This window comes from Drosophila ananassae, chromosome 2L, assembly GCF_017639315.1.
Source record: "Drosophila ananassae strain 14024-0371.13 chromosome 2L, ASM1763931v2, whole genome shotgun sequence".
Classification (NCBI taxonomy): Eukaryota; Metazoa; Arthropoda; class Insecta; order Diptera; family Drosophilidae; genus Drosophila; species Drosophila ananassae.
In genome coordinates, this window is record NC_057927.1 from 19,606,157 (window position 1) to 19,626,051 (window position 19,895).

Genomic DNA, 19,895 nt, shown 5'->3' on the forward strand with positions numbered 1-19,895 from the left:
AAATCTAATATGTTTCAGGAGAAGACTATAAGATATACCTAAATATTTAAAAACCTAACTCATAAATATTCCTCTCATTTGTTGTAGCTTTGGAGGGACTCTCCTTTTATCTGCTCCTACAATAATGTCCTTTTCCCGCTTCTTTTCAGGGCATGCGTATGTCGGGCGAGGGCTCGGAAATAATGCATTTGACGCAGCTGGAGAGGGAAAGTGCGGGGGCGTACGCCTGCGGAGCTTCAAACTCGGAGGGCGAAACAAGGAGCTCCAGCCTGACTCTGAAAGTGCAGTGTAAGTACCAGGACCTGGCATATGCAATACATATTGCGCAACGTGATGAAATAACATGGCGAAACCGGAAGCGGAAGCTGCAGAATAAAATCAAAATCAACAGAGAGAGAGGAGGAGGAGTCGGCTTCAGCGAATAAAAGTTGCCAAAAGTTTCAGAGGGCGGAAGAGGGAAATTGCTTAGAAATGATGCATGACCGGCCGTTTCTGACTCCAACTCCGCCCGAGGCTCCATCTGTCCGGGCACGGCTTGTTTACAATTGTAAAGTCCGTACTGCGAGCGGTCTAAACAACCGCCATTGATTTATAAACACGCTCAGACAAAACTTTCGCCTATAAATCCAGCGGACGCTATTCAGCTCGGCAAACTTTTCATAAACCTCTCGCTCTCGGTCCGATTTTACCATAGCCCGTGGGAGTTGCCTGTGGCCGTTTTTTCCGTGATTAATGTGGATTTCATACACTACTCGCACAAGCGATTTGGTTGCATAAATCAGAGGGCCGGGCTGAGCGAGAATCGATGAAGCCCTTCCGAGGACCATCAGATTTCCACAGTTCCACAGCCACACAAGTGAGCCTTAAGTACAGTATTTGGACGAGTTCGTTTACCCACAAGCTGTTCTCAAGAAATACAATCTCCCAGACAAGGAGCTGGTGCGTAGCCTTTGTCGACATCGTCCTCTTCCAACATTTATTGTGTTGTCAACTCACAGGCAAGCACAAAAATATCCTTTCCAGCCGGAATACATACTTTTTTCTTTGCTCCAGTTCCAGTTCTGACAATCTGAAATGCATTTCCCCTTCCTTGCGACAGTTTAAGTAGTTGATATTTGAAATTATGAAAGTTTACCAGAGCCAGAGTCTTTGCATTGAGTTTGGGCTTTAGGCAACTTTGCTGCCATTTTCAAACACACACGCTCAAGTACATACTATACAGACTTATACATGTTGTATGTATGAATTTCTCGGCAAAAGCAACAAGTTCGCAGAGTCACAAAGACAGATGGCTTAAGTATTCGACGCTGAAATGCAGTTGACTTGTGATAAAAGCCAAGAACGTAGTAATGAAGCTTCGAATGCTTATCTGACTTGGCGTGACTTACATTTTAAAGGCGGCTTTCAGCAGAGCCCGGCCCGGCCCACATGGCCCATCCAGTCGACAGTGCCATTCGAAAGTACACGGATACACACTCTCTCCCGTCGACAGACAGATTTGGCTTTGGGGCAAGACACTGCTTCCGCATATCCGCCCTCATTTCACAGCCAAGTGAAAGTAAGCGCAGACTGGCTCGCCTTTCTTTTCCGATACCTGGCCCACAGATTTCTCCGCTAAGCAGCAGCAGCTTAACAAAAAACAAAAAATGTATGTACACAAAAAGCTGGAAAAAAAAGACAGCCAGAGAACACAAGCCCCTCGTTCGTGAAACGGAAACATGTTAATTACTATGCTCAAGGCTATGTATCTGGCTCGACTTCCCTTTGGATTTATCCAGGCCCTCCTCCTCCAGCTTTATCCTGCCTCATATTTTTGTGTGTACTTCGGGGGAGACCCACCCCACCCCATGGGGTCAGAGGGGGTGGCTGTTTGCTCTCTAGGGGTCTGAGCAAATTTAAAATGGAAACTTTCTGCTGCCGCCTAACAAGTCGCCATTTCGGTTTCGTACTCGAACACTCGAATATATATTTATGAAGCTCGCCGCCCATTCCCACTCACGTCCCCATTTCGACCTCATCTCTTTGCAGTCTCGCCACGCTGTAAGTCGGGCACCGAGCAAACATCCATTGGAGCCGTCAGCCTGCACTCGATTCTGGTTAAATGCGAGGTGGATGCCGATCCGCCGGACTCTGTCCGGTTCAGCTGGACGTACAACAACACCCGCAACGTGTCGCCGGTAAGTCAGACTTTCAATTGTTATCGAATACACTGCGAAAAAAATGTAGAGTATAGCCTGAGGATTTCTCACATAATGCTCAGAGAACAGAATAAAATTTTCAGTGGAAGAAACCAGAGCAGAAGGTAAACGTAGTTGATCCGAAATCCAAACCGAACTTATTGTGCCTGTAATTATGCCGGAAAACGTGCTGCATCTCAGGACTCCTTTCGCCTGACAGTCGCAATTACTCGAAATGCCAAGCCAAGTCTCGAAGTGGGGCTGCTATTAGCAGAACTTGTGCTAAATACTCGGGGGTTGTCTGGGATTTTCGTTCGACAATTCCAGGCAGACCAACGGAACGAACAATGGGTCGAGTCAGGAAATCGAGCATCGTACGTGACTGAATTAAAATTTAATCAAAATGTATAAATTCGACTGCCACGGACACTACCGGAGAAGGTACATACGTTTAGGAAGGAATTTAAAATGCAAACCGTTTAGGTGAAAGGCAGAAGACTGCAGAGCTAGCAGATAGAATAAAAAAGGACACTGGGCACGGGTTACAGGTTAGAGGATGGAGAAAAAGCTGACCAAACCGACCGAGAAAAAATGCATATGTGACTCTACGGTTCCTGGACAGATGTGCACAATAAATAAAGTAATTCATTTACCGCAAAAGTTCCTTTGAAAATCTGCACCAAAATCCAGAGAGCCATCGAATGACTTATCCTGTCCCCGGTCTCGATTCGTTTGCTTTGCAATAAAAACTTATTTGCCTTCAAATATTTATGCCCAGGTTCGGTTTGGTTTCGATTCGACTCGCTTCCATTACTTCGGTCTGCCTACGTCTGCAGAATGTGAGCTGCTCTAATCCTCTGGCTTTCGACATCTCTCTCTTACATTTCAGGTGCTCAACTCGAGGATTCAGTCGAACGGACTGGCCAGCACAGTGACGTACCTGCCGCAGTCGGACTCCGAGTTAATAACACTGGCCTGCTGGGCCAGCAACACCGTTGGCCGCCAGACGACGCCCTGCCTGGTGCACATTCTGCCTGCAAGTAAGTCGAGTAAGAAGTCTAGGAAGTTGTTGCCACAAGACGCCGGTGCTTGCCACTTATGTACGTAGCTCCATCTTCGGCCATCTTCGCCGCAATTTAAAAAAGGCCCCGGTGTTGCCAGCCACGCCAGGTGTCGAGTCCGGGACTGGTGTTGTTGCCCGAAGTCTATCTGTTATGCACACATAAGAATCTACTTACATAATTGGCCAGGCGAGTGGGTGCAGTGGCGGGGTTTCTGTAAGCCGTAGGTGTACTTTGCAAAAATGCTGGCAAATAATCGTCAGCTTGCTTCACCCAGGACCAACCCAGGACTTTCAGGACGTGGTCAAAATTCTCCTGAAATTAATGCAAACTGTGGGTGTATCCTGACACAAACAGAAATACTACTTTGCGCTTGCGGTTTTAATTTTCTCTTCAACAAAAAAGACTAAAATGACTTGTTGTTGCATAAAAATTTAACTTAGTTATTAAATTATTGGAAAAAGGTTTTTTTTCAGTAGTTTCTGTTTTACAATATTTCATATTAACTTTGAAAAGGATAGCTTTTACCAATTTTAAAGACTCGCTATTATTGAATGTGGCCACGCCTTAATTTACGGCAAAAAGGCGCTTTAAGCCAACGGGAGCTGCTTTTAATGCAATTACTGCCGGGCTGCAGGGCCATTAAGCCCCGGCCTGTCTGATGCGACCATTTGACTAACTGCTATCTCTGGGCCATGGCCCGCCCGTTCTTCCTTCCCCGATTCTCACCCAGATACCCCGGAGGCGCCAAAGGCCTGCGAACTGCGCAACGACACCGTCCTGGAGGTGGTCTGTGTGGCGGGCAGCGACGGAGGACTGACCCAATACTTCATGCTGGAGGTGGTGGGCGGGGATTTGCTCTACTCTAACGATCCGGGCACGGGTCAGAACCGAGGACAATTCGGCGAGGCCGTCGGCCTGGGCGAGAACGAGATATCCACGCTGAACGATCAGGTGAGTGCCGAATCGAGTTTGCCCTAAGTTGATAAGTTCCGGCATGCAAATTGGCAAATTGCTCAATTAAATTAAACTTTTCCTCACGGTTCGACGAACAGCCAGCGGCTAGAAACAGTGGCTTAAGATGTAACTGGTAACTGAAGCTGAAGCCGAGGGGGAAATTTAAACTGGAACATCAGAGAGTGCTGCAGAGTTTAGGGATCTGGCAATAATTCACTTGAAATCCATACGGTCAATTAGTGTGCATGTCCTTTGACTTTTCTGCTTGAATTATTAATAAATATTTTTCGGGAGGGGCAGCTGCTCAATTCGAGTGTAAAAGGGACAACATAATTAATGCTGTTAGTCCTTGTATGGCCAAGGATACCCTTTGTCCGTGTACTCCGAGGCAAAGGCGACTTACTGCATGCTGAGTTTTTAAATTATCTCTGTCACTCGTAAATGGGAATATCATATGAAAATTTCATTTCATTTCGTTTGGTTGCTTTCAACAGAGAGGGGATTCACGGGTTTTCAGGGGGTTTCTGGGGTTTCCAGGGAGTGCTTCTCCTACGTTGATGAAGCGCTTGCCGGGCGAGTTTATTAGCAAAGTAGCCAAGCGCAAAAGCTCATCAAGAGCATGGTCATGAAACGATGATGATCATGTAATGATGAAGGATACCATGATGATTATGATGGTGATGAAGATGATGATGGGACTTCATCTCTGTCCGGAGCAGGAGCAAGAGCAGGAGCAGAACGACGCCAGGGCTTCGGTCAGAGTGTGACCCACGCGTTGGTCCGTTTGGTTGGCAGCTTTAAAGTTTCATGCTAGATAAAAGACACAGTCTGGGATCCTGTATGCCAAGAGGGGTGGGGTAGGAGCTGTGGGCTCTGGGCAGCAGGAAAGTGGCAGCAGGACTATAGGGATGGAAAAGTGCCGCAAGGACAACATAAATTACTTACGCTTACTTGAGTGGGAATTTGTGCGTAACCAACGAAGCTCACTCGATTGTGTCCCATTACGGCAAACGGATATTCAGTTTAAAATTTCAGCCACTGTCCTGTTTCAGTTTCTGTTTCTCATTCGGCTTCTGTTTGTACTCCTGGCTCTTTGGAGCGGTACAGTTACTGACAAAATTTTAGGCATGAATAATTATTTATGCGTTGGGTCTGCGCTCGTCCCGAAAAGTTAAAAATACATAGCATACTTTGCAGCGACTCCATATGGCCAGTGAATTATATATGCGCCCGTTGTCCTGCCGACTTTTGTGTGTGCCTCTCTCAGATATATATGTATATGTGTTTTACTATATGTTTGTGTGTGTGTGTATTATTTCAGGCGACATCTGCACCCATCTTCCGCATGCAGGAGAACAGTCCACAGTTTCGTTTGAATAATTTAGAGCCGGGACGTGAATATCAATTTTTAGTTTACGCCGTCAACGCCAAAGGGCGCAGCGAGCCGCCGGTGGTGATTGAGAATGTGCGCGTGGCCGCCCAACTGGGACCATATGGTGAGTACCCAATAGACCCCTATATTCTAGAATCTCCTTTAAAACAGGACCGGCAAAAAAAACGACAACAACAAAATCTGACACGCTTGACAGTTAAGAGAGGCGGAAACCGAAAAAAGAAAGGACTCGTGCTAATCACATAAACAGTGCAAGTTATGGCCATCTCAGACCCAAGTTTGTGGGTCACTTTCCAGGGGCCTCGAGCCAATAAAATAGCCTGAGCCCGGGTACAAGAGTGGAACTATACGGAGCCCCGAAACAGCTGAGGACGGAACTGTCTAATTCAACGCTTGACTGCATTTTCAAATCAACGCAAGTTCGGGGAAATCGTCTTCAATCAGCCGCCGCGAAAAGTTCGCACATGGCGTCACACAAGAACATACAAACAAAAACCGAAAAAAAGGGGGGGAGAGGACCGAAAACCTGAAGTCCCCACATTGCCTCTACAGGCAGGCAGTCGACAGTAGGATGTAAGGATACCCAAGGACCAGGACAAGACGCCCTTTTCTAATCCACTGACTGAGTTATGCAGTGAAGCGGAAAGCATTTCAGCATTTTCCATCAATTCTTTGAGTGGGGCACGCATATTACGTATACGCAAGGGCGTGCCACAACAGCCTCTTCATTTTGCTTCAGCCTAACGACATAATGCGCCTTACACACACACACACACACAAATTCACCCATACAGTGACGTGTGTGAATGTGCCATTGTGTGAGTGGAGTGTAAGCGGAATTGCTTCAATTTTCGTTTTGCTTAACGGCAACCGTAGACACTTTTCTTTTATTGTTCCTTTCCCATTCACTCTGGCTTTCACTCCCACCATCTCTATCTTTCGTTCTTTTCACTTTCACCAGTGCTTTCTCTTTGGCACACAACTACGACAACAATGTTGTCATTATTTTCATGTTGATTTTTATTTTTATCTGCATTTCCATTACCATTTCCATAGCCATTTGAGCCGTGCAAGGCGACGGTGCCTCCTTTTGGCCATTTTCATTTTCATTTCGGTTCCATTTCGCTTTCGCCAGGCTCGCCCGCTGGCCATAAATCACTCATATTGGCCCGATTTAATGGCTCTAATTGCATTTGATACGCAAATGTTCGATTAAGCCCGTTTTTGCCGTTTTTGGCAGTCGGTTGCAGGCAGTCGATTCACTGGCGAAACTTATTTACATGAAACAACAGCTGCCCCAAGCCGGTCGTCGCCCAAGTTACTTATGTATGTTAATGGGATTGGAAGCGGCAGGCTTGGCTCGGCTCTGTGCCGTGCCTCGTAAATTTGCTCCTGTGATTGCACAGCCGGGGATATAGACTCTGGCGATTTTTCCGGGTGGTGGCGAACGCCTACTAATTTATGCGGAATTTTAACAGCTGCTCGGTCTAGCCTGGCCTGGCCTACGCAGATTTCGTGGGCCTATATAGGTCCCTGGCATAGTCATATGAGGGGCTATAAATTCGGGACAACAGTTGCCACCTAACCAGAGTCCAGGAAATAAATAAAATGAGGCCAAATCAGCTGACGCTGATTTAAATCAGTTTACGCAGAACTCATCAGCAAAATTTATTACGCCAGAAAGAAAACCAAGGAGAAAAGAAGGCAAAACGTGAAAAATATCAAGCAAAGTGGCCACTTGAGCTGGCTGAAGAAAAAATAAAAATACGAAAAGCATCAAAGCCCGGGAATAAATAAGCAAATGCCCCGCTTCTGGCCAACAATGGAAGGACGACGACAAGACGCAGCCTGGCAAACTGATTAAAAAAGCAAAAGCTGAGATGATGATGAAGGTGGAGGTGAAGGTGAAGGTGGAAGTGGATGTGGCTGGTGGTGCTGGTGATGCCGTGAACCATGGCATCAGAAGCTGATCCAGTCCAAAGGCCAGGCAATAACCAGAGAGGCAGGAACAAAAATTAAATTGAGCCGCAGGTGTAGGCAATTTCCACTCAAACGCTCACTTCAAAAGCCAGGCAGGCCGCCGGGACAGCAGGATGAAGGAGGAGCATCGGCATCGGCATCAGCATCAGCTCGAAGGTTGGCAATGTTTCAATTCCGAGGCCTTTCCTTTGACGGCCCGCAAATGGAGCGGAAATGCTGCCCTGCCAACAAAAATGTGGCACATTGTCGGGAAGGAGAAGGGAACGGAGCTTGGATGGGCAGGTTGGCATTAACGAATGTCTGGCATAAATCTTAGCCGGGGATCATCTTACAATCAGGACCCCTTACCCGGATCCCGTACACACATTATGCTGCAATTTCCGTTGGATGAAAATCTAATAAATATAAACAATGCCATTCTGGCTCACATGTTGCTCATAATTGCCAAAGCTTTGCGGCAAGTGTCATCAAATCTAATCGCCAGTAATAACCGACCCAAGGTCCTGGCACATATATTTCCCGGTTTGTGGTCTTTGCTTTTCATAATTTCTCATCTCCAGCGGATGATCTGATGCCGGCATTCGGCCGGATTAGATGGGGGCCCAATTATTTGGCTAATTTCAATTTTCAACCCAATTTCCCCAGGGCGATGGGCGGGGGAAGACCTGGAGGGAGGACACAATAAGCAAACAGTCAAAGCAATCAGTTAGGCAAAAGAACACGGCCCAGCAAAACAAATAAATAAATAAACGATGAGCTGGGCGAGGCAAATAGAAATCAGCGGCAGTATCAAACTAATTCCGAGCAAATAACAAATCATTGCGAGGCCCCTGAAACTATCCCAAGACCCACCTACGATAGACATCTTCCGAGGGGGAATACACTGTGAAAAATGACTATACGATAATATATTACTTTTCTCTCCCATGCTCTTGAAATATATTTTTCCCCGCATCTTCTGATAGAAACCTCACTCTCTTCTTCCATTGCAGATGAATCTATCCTGTCGGAGGACCCAACGCCCGCAGAAACGACGCACCACGTGGGCGGTGGTGGAGCGGGCGGCGGGGTCGGTAACGGCGGCGTGGGGACCGGCGCCAGTACCGGCAGCGGACCGGAGAAGCAGTCGACGCTGCTGATTCTAGCCGCCACCGTGGTGATAGGCGCCGTCGTGGTGACGTCAATTATCGTGGCCGGCATCGTAGTGGTCTGCCGGCACAGGCCGCGGCCACCTGAGCCGCAGGAGGTGCGCAAGAGCATGAGGTGAGTTCTGGCCTGGGCCCAGTCCTTTGTTTTGCTTGGGGAAAAACTAATAATGAAATTGTTGGCTACTGGCATGTGTGTGCTTCTCTATCTGTTTGTGCCTCGGCCCGTGTCTGTGTGCAGAAATAATTACGAAATTATTTATGTGGGCCACGTGACTGACAGACGAGTGGGCGTGCAGCGCGAAGCATGGAAACTGGCGGACATAGCATACTTTCTTGCGCATTCCTTCGGTTATGCTTATTACGCAGGAAGTAATTAAACGACAGCCACCCTGAAATGGCCGCTCAATCAATATGATTCCAGGCTTTAAACTCCCGCGCCTCCCACTCGACCTCCTCGCGGGCCGGTTAATGTTAGGGTTCATTAAGGCGATCGTCCATCGATTAGAGCCGAGCCAGCGGAGAGCACGCACCTGCCCAGTAAATTATGCTTAGTCTGTAATTAAATTAATTAAACCAGCACCTGACTACGACCCGAGCGGCCTGACCCGAAAAAGAAAACGAGTCCCGGATCCGGAAACGAGGTGGCCGCACAAGTGAGAGTTTCCATTTAAGATAGGAAATCAGCGCTGTATCTGCGAAAGGGTAGGGTCGCATCGCCATGGGTGGGTAATTAAGCAGCTGCTTAGCTGATGCTGCTGCTGCTGCGACCTCCGCAACCCACCGTCCTTGTCAACCGTGGCTGCTGGTTCTGGCTAATGAAAGATAAACACCCACCATCGGTGTTTCCTTTGTATCGAGGTAACACGGTGATTGCGCGACCTCTACCCGTCGGATTGGCTTTTTCTTTGATTCTGTGGCTCACACTGATTGCTCAATAATGAACTCGGGCGACCACTTCAAAGCGGATACCCCAACGAAATATTAATTATAGTTGAAAATAGTCAAGCCCGGAGCACATCAAAGCGAAAATGCATGCGGGTCATTAAATGGCGGGACCATCCGACTGTCATCTGGCATAAATAAATTATTTTCGCCATCAGCTGGTGGCGCACCTGAATGGTGGCGCCCCTCGTCCAAAATACCTGCCGATTCAGTCACATGTGCGTCTATGCATAAATTTTAATGATTGCCTTTTGCAGCACGGCTTTCAGGCAAATATTTGAATTTGAGGTACAGGTAGCGAAAGTTTTTGACTGATAAGAGGAGGAAAGCCGTTTGCAGAGTAATTAGCGCCCCAGGGGAAATTGGTTTATTTTTCATTTAAATTGGACCACCCAGCGGTCTGATTGACATTGGTGAAGAGAGGAGAGTGGTTTGGGAAAATGATGCCCTCAAAAGTTATACCCTTATGTGATTGTTGAAATTGAAATTCGAGCCGCTTGAGAGCCATCAGATGGCTTAGTTTTTTTAAACTTTAGAAAAGCCACTCTCATATAAGTCTGAAAAAATGGACAATGCCTAGGGAGCTATTAGGAACTTGTGGGTTTAACTTTTAATAGATTATGGTGACTATTTTTTTAACAACCAACTTATGCTTTTGTTGACTAATTTTTCAGGCCTGCGCGCAATGATGTGCCCAGCATGTACATAGAGGAGGATGAGCTGAACGAGCTGGAGGAGGGCGGCGGACGAGCGGCCGAGATACGGGCCCGGGTTGCCCCGGCCACCGCCCACTTGTGCGGCGGAGGCGGTGGGGGCGGCATGGTGCCGGGAGTGGGCTCCAGTGGCGGCGCCATTGTGGGAGTGGCCGGGCCTCATCACTACATCTCCGAGAGCTTTATCCAGTACGCGCAGCCCAGTCTAAACGGTACTATTCCAAAATCTATACTCAACAAGCTGTAGTTGTAGATGTAGTAGCCAGTAGTCCTAGAAAAGTAGTCATCAATTTATCCATCTCTGTATCTATCTATCTATATATTTATCTGCATATCCACTCTGCGAATGCACCCCTCTTTGTTTGTTGAACAACTTTTGATTTGAGTCTCGAGTGCGCTCTTGATATTAATTTATATTGGTAGTTTTAGTTGATTGATTTGCTAAAACGAATTTATTGCGTATGTAAATAGATACCAAGCACTCGGAATGCCTGTAAATACACACAACTCTCACAAATACACCATAAACACACACAGCCATCATTTAGAATAATTTCACATTGTGTTTAGCTCGAATAAATTGTCAAAGAATACACTCAATTTTGGTTCAAGTGCCTGTGTTCATCGAACACTGATTTTTGGTTTTTCATAATTGTTTTGATATTATTTTTATTCAAGTACTTGGCATGCGAGTAGCGTAAGTTCGGGCGGTGGAATGACCTTTTCGGCCAAATGGGAAAGAGCCACACATAGATACACGCCAACCCACACTGATACACTGAACCTATAATTAGGTTGGCTTGAGTTGGCGCTAATGATGCGGTTGCACATCAAATTGGCTGCCAACTAATGAGTATTAAGAGCACATGTAAATGAAAAACTAATTGCCCCTCATTTAGCATTCACCAAAGTAGCTTATGACATGCGAGTACACTCCTCCAATTAGAGCAGATCAAAGTATGCAATTTAGTTACATTTAATTTGAAAACGATTAAATCAAGTATTTGGCAAGATATTTTCGCATTAGCCAGACACCTGAGCTGTCCTGCCCTCTACCCACTACTACAGTATAGTCTCCCCCGACTAGAATAGCTCACTCCGACTCTGTCTATTCTCCTCTAACCCGCTATTTCTCTGTCTCTTTTCCTTTGACTGTCTTCTTCTTTTTCTATCTGTTTCTGTAGGTAGCCAAACCGTATCTCCACTTGCTTACCAAACTATCTTAATCCCCGACTTGCAGTTGTAAATACCTTGCCCAGTATTTAAAGCATTGTAGTGACCCCCCACATGCATTCGAGTAGGAGTACGGGAGTTCATACGCAGAGTGGCTCCGGTTGTGTAGCTGCGAGACTAACGAGACTCATGTTCCTTGTTGTATCCTTCCTATATCCACCCAGGCGATGTGCTGCTACCCCTGCTCGTAACGTCCAGCCAGCCTCGAAACGTCTCGTCCCCCACCGTCTCGAGCGTGGTCTTGGCCCTGGAGCCTCCGGCATCCCAGGCGACAGCTGCCTGGCCGCCCAAATGTATGCAAAGTAAATTTTATGTAACTAAATCTGTGCAGCAGGTCGAACGACAACAGGCCCCACGCACCCAGATACAGAAACAGAAACAGCACCAGATACATTTACTTTTTAAGAAACAGAACCCGAGTCCGACTCCGACTCCGAATCAGAATCAGAAACTGGAAAAAGAACAACAGGAGCAACTGCTGCAAATGCATTTGCAACTGCAGCTGGGCAGTCATGTTTAAGCCAAGTTTGCTGTCGAAATTGGCAGCAGGCGTTAGCAGTTTGGGGGGCTCGTATGGGGCTTTCAAATATTTTTAATATCCCCTTCTTGGAGACCATGCCATTCCTGCATCATTTCACATTTTAATTTGTCGTCCATTTGGCATCCCAATTAACTTTGCTTGTTACGTTCAGTCGGACCACACAATTCCCAGCATTCACATGTCCTTTGTAACGTCCTGGTTCTGATCGGGAGCACGCACTGTCTATTGCCAGCCTAGCTTAGGGCCAGAGGGAGGGTTCTTGTGCTTCCCCAAATCAGGGTTACCAAATAAAAGAAGTCTTCGACAGTGCTAAATAAAGGGGGTGGCCAAAGTTGTGGGGGAATAGGGAATGAGAATACCAGCTTGGAGAACTCAGGTGTAATAGATCTCCTCTTTACCCGCCCTTCCTTGTTGCACCATTATCATTGGGCAACCCATGTTGCATTAGCTTGTCTCTGGAAACCCCACTGAAATATTTAGACGCGATTCATTATATCTTCATTACTTCAATATATTCAACATGGGCATTTCAGCGTTTTGTTCATTATTCCTAATATAATAACATTCTAATCCTAACTCAATATTATTAGTTCAAAGCAAAAACTATACCGCGATCTATCTAAGAATTTACGTTGTTTGGAATTTACAAAATTAAGAAATTTAATCTACTCTATGATTTTTAATTGAACTGACTTTACTCCATCCTTAATATTCATATGCATATATCTTGTTTATATTTCACTCTAAGACATATTCTTCAAATTGTTGCGGCTATGCCGTACTTACAGCTTGTCCCTCGAGGTCAGCAGGCCTGTCGACTTCCGATGCAGCTATATACATATATATTCTAAATCAAAGTCTTACTACATAATAAGGTATATATATATGTAAATATTAAGGGATGTGGTACATGATTAAATTACGAAGGCAAAATTTTGGAAAACTTAAAAGTAATAGAAATTAACAATAATGATTCAAAATGCTATGCCATTTTACATTTTCTACAGTGGCAGAGCTAGTTTGGCAAACAAAACTATGTGCTTCACAAGTTAGCGATTTTCGTTATAGATTCTTATCTTGGGGAAATAACGGATCTATGGCCGCAGCATGGTAGAGAGAGCAGACTCCAATCCTCGAGAGTGTTTAGGCGGGAGAAAAGGGGGGGGGTTGATTCCAAGCCTCATGGAAACCTCGTGTTCCTTATGTAATATCAGGGACGTGCAGGGGGGGTGAGTTTTATATAACCTCCGTTACATTTTCTCCAAATCGATCCTCTGCAGCATTATTTTCTTCTATCAGCTTGTTATTCTCTTTCTTCGCTAATATACGTTTATATAAGCTCGGCCAAATACCAGGCCACCATGGCTCTGTGAAATACACGGTGGTAAGAACCGACACAAGAATTGCAATTTTCTTTCTCACCTGATTTGGCCGAGCCAAATTGAAGAATTTAATCTGCAAATCTTGATTGCACTTGAAACACTTGAAACTGGTATAAGAGTCACAATAAATTCACTTGTGATGTTAAATATATTTCTTGGAGGTCACGTGTGATTACGTAATACCACGTGATTATCGAGCAGTAACGTAGAAATCTTTGCTCTTAATTAACCAACCGCTAAAGTCCAAGTGTCGTTCGAAAGTGAAGCGGGGCTTATCTTTGATACCTAACCCAAGCCTACTTGAATATGCATCTTCCAGGGAGCTTTAACGGGTTCAATTAATTGCATGGGAAAGAAAGGGATGACAAGCATGCCTTTGTGGAGACCACTGGAATCTGGACAATGGGGCGGACTGCAATTTTTTTTGTCTTAAAACCTGCTCATAAAAGTCACCCTCACACCTTCATCTGATTTCACTCATTCTTTTTGAGCATTTGTAATTATTTTGGCATGGCTTTGTTGCGATGGATATTCAAATGCCACAAAATGTCCAAAAATATCCTTTATTTGCGGCGTGTGCCCTATGGATTCGGTCTCTGGCTGATTGCAACTCAGCCAACTCAGATTGTAGAGATATTAAATAAAGCTAATTGAAGTTTATGAGAATCCATTCGTCTGGCAAATTGGTGCTAAAAGCAGCAATGGTTGTGTCGAAGTAAATATTATTTTTGTAAAAGCATCAAGCTTCAGTCCTCAGTGGCAAAGTCTTTAGTTGTTAGCTTAGTCTTTGTTTTCTTAGATATCTGTTTTTATTTTAGACTTTCCAGACATACACCAAGAACAAAAGTTAAGAATAGTTGGATGTGGTAGCTAATAATTTTTTCAATTCAAAAAATCAAGTCTAACATGTGTTCTACAGTCGTTTATTGAATCACGTTTCTCCACCAAGCTAGTCTCCAGGACCAGGAATAATCTGCCGATTTCTCAGTGCATTGACAAGTCTCTAGGATATTTTGAATGTACACATCTACATATTCCAAACCAAAGCTTGCACGACAAACGTACATAAACAGCAACAAATTTGCAAAATATTCTGCTTTCTAACCCTTCTGGCGCCGCTACCCTCCGTTCTTTGCTCTTTGCCGGCTCTGTTTGCTGAGCGAGCTCATGCAGAGAGAGAGAATTGCATAAATTTTAATTATTTCGAAAGCACTAAATTAAAACACAAAAATAAGCACAAAGGCACACAAACATCAGCAGAGACACATCAGCAGAGTAGGAGTCGGAGTTCCGACATGCTGGCAAATGCAAATATTATTTAATGGGCAGATGTGTCGTATACGTGATATTATTGCTAAAATAACATGTGTCCCCGTCTTTTCCTGCGTGTCTCCCCGCGTGTGTGAGTGTGCCGGCTTTGGTGCGTGGGTTCAAATGTCACAAATTAGCTAAATTTGATTTTGTCAGCGATTTAATTTTATGTTTTCATTACATTCTCCCTGTCCTTCCGCCCTTATGTGACTTTTTTTTTCCGGAACTACTCTCCCGGCAGGCTCTTTAATTTATGTTCACTGGGGGCAAGTGACACGACACGACACACATACTCATTCGACTGTCACCCCGTCCAAGAGCAGGGTGGGCATATTTGTAATTCCCGCTCCAGTGCTGTTCTCCTAGCCAAGTCAACTGGCTTACAAGACACTAACAAGTGCTGAAGTCACAACAAAGTGCGCCGAAGGAGGCGGGAAAAACTGGTTGAGAGGTAGACATTTTCGGATCTGCTAGAATTTATATTTTCGTATTTCGCTCGTATTTTCACGAGCTTCCCATTCAAAAAAACGGTCAAAATAACTATCTAATGGATATAAGAATTAAATCCAATTTTTCCAGCATGTCTTCCGGCTAAAGAGTGGAAGCAAATTGGGATATTAAATGACGCTGCCTTAGAATTCACGGGCTTCCATGAATTCATTTGCAGCAAAGTCAAATTGAAATGAAAAGGTCCTGGGAACAAAAAAACACTTCTTGCGCTGTAACTCAAGGCAAACAAGTGAGCCACTGTGCACACACAGAAACACGCATACAAATTTATATTTATGTACTGCACTGTAGTGTAGCTCAGGCCCCGAAAAGGCACCCGTCCTCAGCTTTACATCTCGGCTGTTGCCTGTCATTAGCCGGCATTTTTAATTGCATATGCCAGTCTCGCGTGCTTCACTGTACAGGTGGCACAGGGGGCACTGGGGTGGAGGCAACTGGGCCCGCGGCTTAGTCAAATTCGTTTGACTTTTTGTGCCCCGCAGTCATCTCGACTTGCGTGCGATAAGGACGACGGTTGGGGGCTGAAAGAAGGCAAGCTTTTTGTGCACATTTGTTTCATTTCGTGCTGCTCCATTCATTTTGCAGAGCATCCTTTTTTGTCTCCTAGTTGCTGTTTGTCTTGCTGCGTGAGTGTTGGTGGGTTGGTGGGTGTGAGTGTGTGAGTGAGCCAAGAGTCCTGAGACACAAGCAACGCAGCAGCATTTGTGTAGCGTTCGTCCTTGCCGAGCGAGGAATGTGTTTTTTGTGCCTAGCCTAGCCCAATGTATGGGTATTTGGATTGTAAGTAATGCGAGTGGGCTGTGCTGGAGTAGGTGGTATTAGGTTGGTTCGCCGTGGGTTTCGTGTGCACTCCAGCGGCACTCGTCTAATTAGACAAAGTTGAGACCAAGCCGCACACAACAGCCACTCGAAATGAGCACACGGCGCCATTTGCTGCGGTGGCATTATCTTAAAGACAACTCCTTAAAGTGCCAGTGCCTGAGCCTTTGCTCTCCCAGTGCCTGAGCCCCGCATGTGTCTATCTGGTTTATGTCCTTACTTTGATGTTCCTGTCATTCCGCAAAAAATACCACAGAATTTGCTTGGGCTACATTGTTTATGTGGCAGCAAAAGGCTCTACGGTGTAAGGACTAGAGTGAACCTGAAATCTAGAAATCAGGCATTACTCATACGCAGTGTGTGCTACATTATTCCATATATTTTGTTATATTATAGATTTCATTAGAGCCATTATCTGCAATAAATATTACCTAAAACCAATTATTCGATTGGCTAAGATGTTTTATGACAAGCTTTCTAAATGGGTTCCACAAATTTATGATGAATATCAATTATGGAAGCTTGGCTATCATTTATCAATGTTAAGTGATCTTTATTACCCTTTAGAGGTCCACCCCAGTGTATTAACAAACACTCGCACACACACGCAGCCACTCCAGCGAAGCCTCAATGTCAACGCTGTTCATTCATTTGTCGCCGTACTTCCGCTTCCTCCCGAGGCTCCCTTAGCAGGTTTTCCTTTTTTGTTGGGCCATCCAGGCTGGCAACATTTTTGCGACTTTTGACATTTTTTAATGCTGTCAGGCATGGCGTGAAAGTAAACGTGAAAGGCCACAGCCTCACAGACACAGACTCAGACATAGCCACACCCACGCATAGAGGGCATAGAGTTGCCTTAGTTTGTGCGTCTTTATGACTCAAAGACGCCACACAAATGTGACATAAAAGGCGATAATAATAAAATATCACAGGGCGGCCGCCGAGGGTAGCGCAACGTCAAATAACAAACTGCAAAATCGTAAACAACAAGCGACGACTGCTTGCGGCAGCCATCGCTAGATGGCGCTTAAGATTCACTTGTACCCATCCAGCAGTCAACACAATAAGTCCTCTTCGGACCACAATAAAAAGGGGCCAACCCACTACCCACCACCCACATAAATTCGGGCGAAATGTGCTATAAAAATTAAGAAATTGTTGAATTATTTTACGTTTACGAGCAGTGGAAAGAATTGGAATGGGAACGGAGAGTTTTCGGGAAGTCGTGAATTTTCTAGGAAAAGTGAATATTAATATTGAAGTGTCGCTGTTGTTCATGTTTCTGGTTCAGTTTCTGTTTTGTGTTCCGTTGCTGTTGTGATTCATATTGCTGTTTTATTAGATGCTATTTATTTTCTTATCAGCGCACAATTGGTCACGCTTTCGATATGTATTTGCTAATGGTTCTCTTTTCTTTTCGCCGCTCAAATAATAATTTGCAACTCTGTTATGATGTCATTTTGCAAGTGTTGTGAATCTCAAAAGCAATAACAACAAACAAGCCAAACTAATCGGTATAAACATTTGCTTTTGTTTCTCTATTCTTGGACACACAAACACGCAACCATTACTCACTCTCCCATGAATTTATGTCTCTCCTTCACAAACACACATACACTTTCTAATACTAACACAATCACACACACACACGATTCACATTCACATATGCTCTCTCCGCCATTGTTGTTGATTTTGTTTTATACCAACCAACCAAAGTGTATATTGCAGACCCGGATCTGATATTGCCGCGCGGCGAATTGGAATTTACGACCCTGGATCCAACGCTGAAGTAATTGTAAAAAGTAATAATAAATATCTGCCATAGTGGGCGAACACAACAAACTGAAATAGACACATCCTGCATACAAAATACACACACTTATACACCCATACACATACAGACAAATCGGCGGTGAGGCCTCATCATTCACGGGCATTTCATTTAACATAGCTGTAAATTTTTAGCATAAATTTAAATGCATTAGCGTAAAAGGTAGGACACATTACCGTGTTACGCCGTATTAAGTGCGTTGGAGGATAAACATACATATATGTGTGTGTAGGTACAGGTACCGATACGGATTACGGATAAGGATAAGCCATTTTGTAATTGTCAGCCATTTAAGTGTCATACGAATTGCGAACGCAGAATCAAAATAAAGCAGAATCCATAAGCAAAACAACGGCAACATCAGCTGCGCTATAAATACGCTACAGACTTGTAACTGAAATCAAAATATGAAACTTGTAAATAGCATTAATACAAACAAAACATCACACGCCACACTACATTACACTAAAGAGATCATCGTTGCTGTTGCACCATCGACTGTAAATAGAGAACGGGCAAACATTAATCAAACTGCATTTAAGTGTTAAAAATTAATTGTAATTAATGAACAACTAGTACGTAAGCAATTAGCCAGCCTAAGGAGTGTGTATTTCAAGTGTAATTAGACTCATAGAGCTCGAAACCAACTGAGAGATATTGGTTATCAGAACAGAAACAAAAATCCGTTTATACCGGTGTATGATACAATGATACTTATATAAATCCATTAGCAGTTAAATCCAAATCTCTCGGTACTGGCCAGCAAATTAAAATACTTCAAGCATCTGCCCAGGCTATTTCCGGACACATCTCTGCAACTCCTTTGTTGTCCTGGCCATTTCAGTCGCTATTTATGGCAGTTCATGAATATTCAATTGCCCCGACCGGCCGAGGCTAATGCCAAGATGAATTCCGAATATCCGAGACGGTGGTATCCGCCAAAGTGGGAATTGTTCGGATGCATAATGAATAAATGCCGATTCAGAGTTCAGAGTTCACAGTCCGAGCTAGGCCTCCTCCCAACTACAGCCATAAAACTGAATTCATTGTAAATGTTATAAATACCTAAAGTAACCGAGCAGAGAGGACGACATAAAAATAATAATAATAATAATGAAACGCCATACAGTTTACACGGTACTTCAATGTAATTCGAATTCTAATTTCAAATATACAAAAATAAAACGAAATGGCAGACTAGCAAAATATACAGTGCGTATGCGTAATAAAGTAAATTGAAATAGTTATACATATAGACACATATATATGGAAACACTGGGGGATCTGTTCCCAACAGGGGACTCTCGGTCCCCCACCCGTTCTCTGTCTCTGTCACTCTGGACAAAACCAAACTGATTGTTTTTAAGCAAGTTAGAATTAAATTTAATGGGAGGAAGCAAACTTTAAAGTGAAATACATTTAAACTAAGTCGAAACTACTGAGTGTGTTAATAATAAACATTATAATAATAATAATGAATACTGAATAAATAAACAAGATTCAAACAAAAGCCCACCCGCCTTTAAATCAATTCCAATTACCTTCTCGGGCCGACATCAAAGCGAAGATTAATGCCTTGGAGTTGCCGGCATCGGCATCGGCATGGTATCGAATCCTGTTTGCCCAATCCTTGCCGACCTTGGGTTAAGTGTTATTAATGCTGAGCAAATCCTGCACAGCTGCATCCCCGTCTGCAGCCTGATTGCCACTTGAGGCGCGTAATCGAAACATTGGTCGGGCGGTCAATCGAGACCGTCAGCCTCCCACTCCCACTCCGTTGATACAGGATTTTGCCTTACTCCGGATCCGAGTCCGGGTCAGTAGGGAGTAAACAGGCGATCGGCTAATTTCGTGCACGCGTGGGTGTGTGTGTGTTTGTGTGTGCGTGGGATCCTAT

General features: G+C 44.6%; 1 protein-coding gene across 1 annotated transcript in view; it reads left to right on the forward strand.

Moving 5' to 3' along the window:
* LOC6507946 (nephrin) overlaps nucleotides 1–18,479 on the forward strand; it is a 31,055-nt gene extending 12,576 nt beyond the window's left edge. Inside the window, exons 9-16 of the mRNA XM_044714100.1 lie at nucleotides 150–288; nucleotides 2,029–2,177; nucleotides 3,067–3,217; nucleotides 3,972–4,192; nucleotides 5,517–5,691; nucleotides 8,561–8,831; nucleotides 10,333–10,583; nucleotides 11,769–18,479. Coding sequence (XP_044570035.1) covers nucleotides 150–288; nucleotides 2,029–2,177; nucleotides 3,067–3,217; nucleotides 3,972–4,192; nucleotides 5,517–5,691; nucleotides 8,561–8,831; nucleotides 10,333–10,583; nucleotides 11,769–12,124 — 1,713 coding nt within the window. The 3' untranslated portion in view covers nucleotides 12,125–18,479. The remainder of the gene's footprint in view (nucleotides 1–149; nucleotides 289–2,028; nucleotides 2,178–3,066; nucleotides 3,218–3,971; nucleotides 4,193–5,516; nucleotides 5,692–8,560; nucleotides 8,832–10,332; nucleotides 10,584–11,768) is intronic.
* The last annotated feature ends 1,416 nt before the right edge of the window (nucleotides 18,480–19,895 follow it).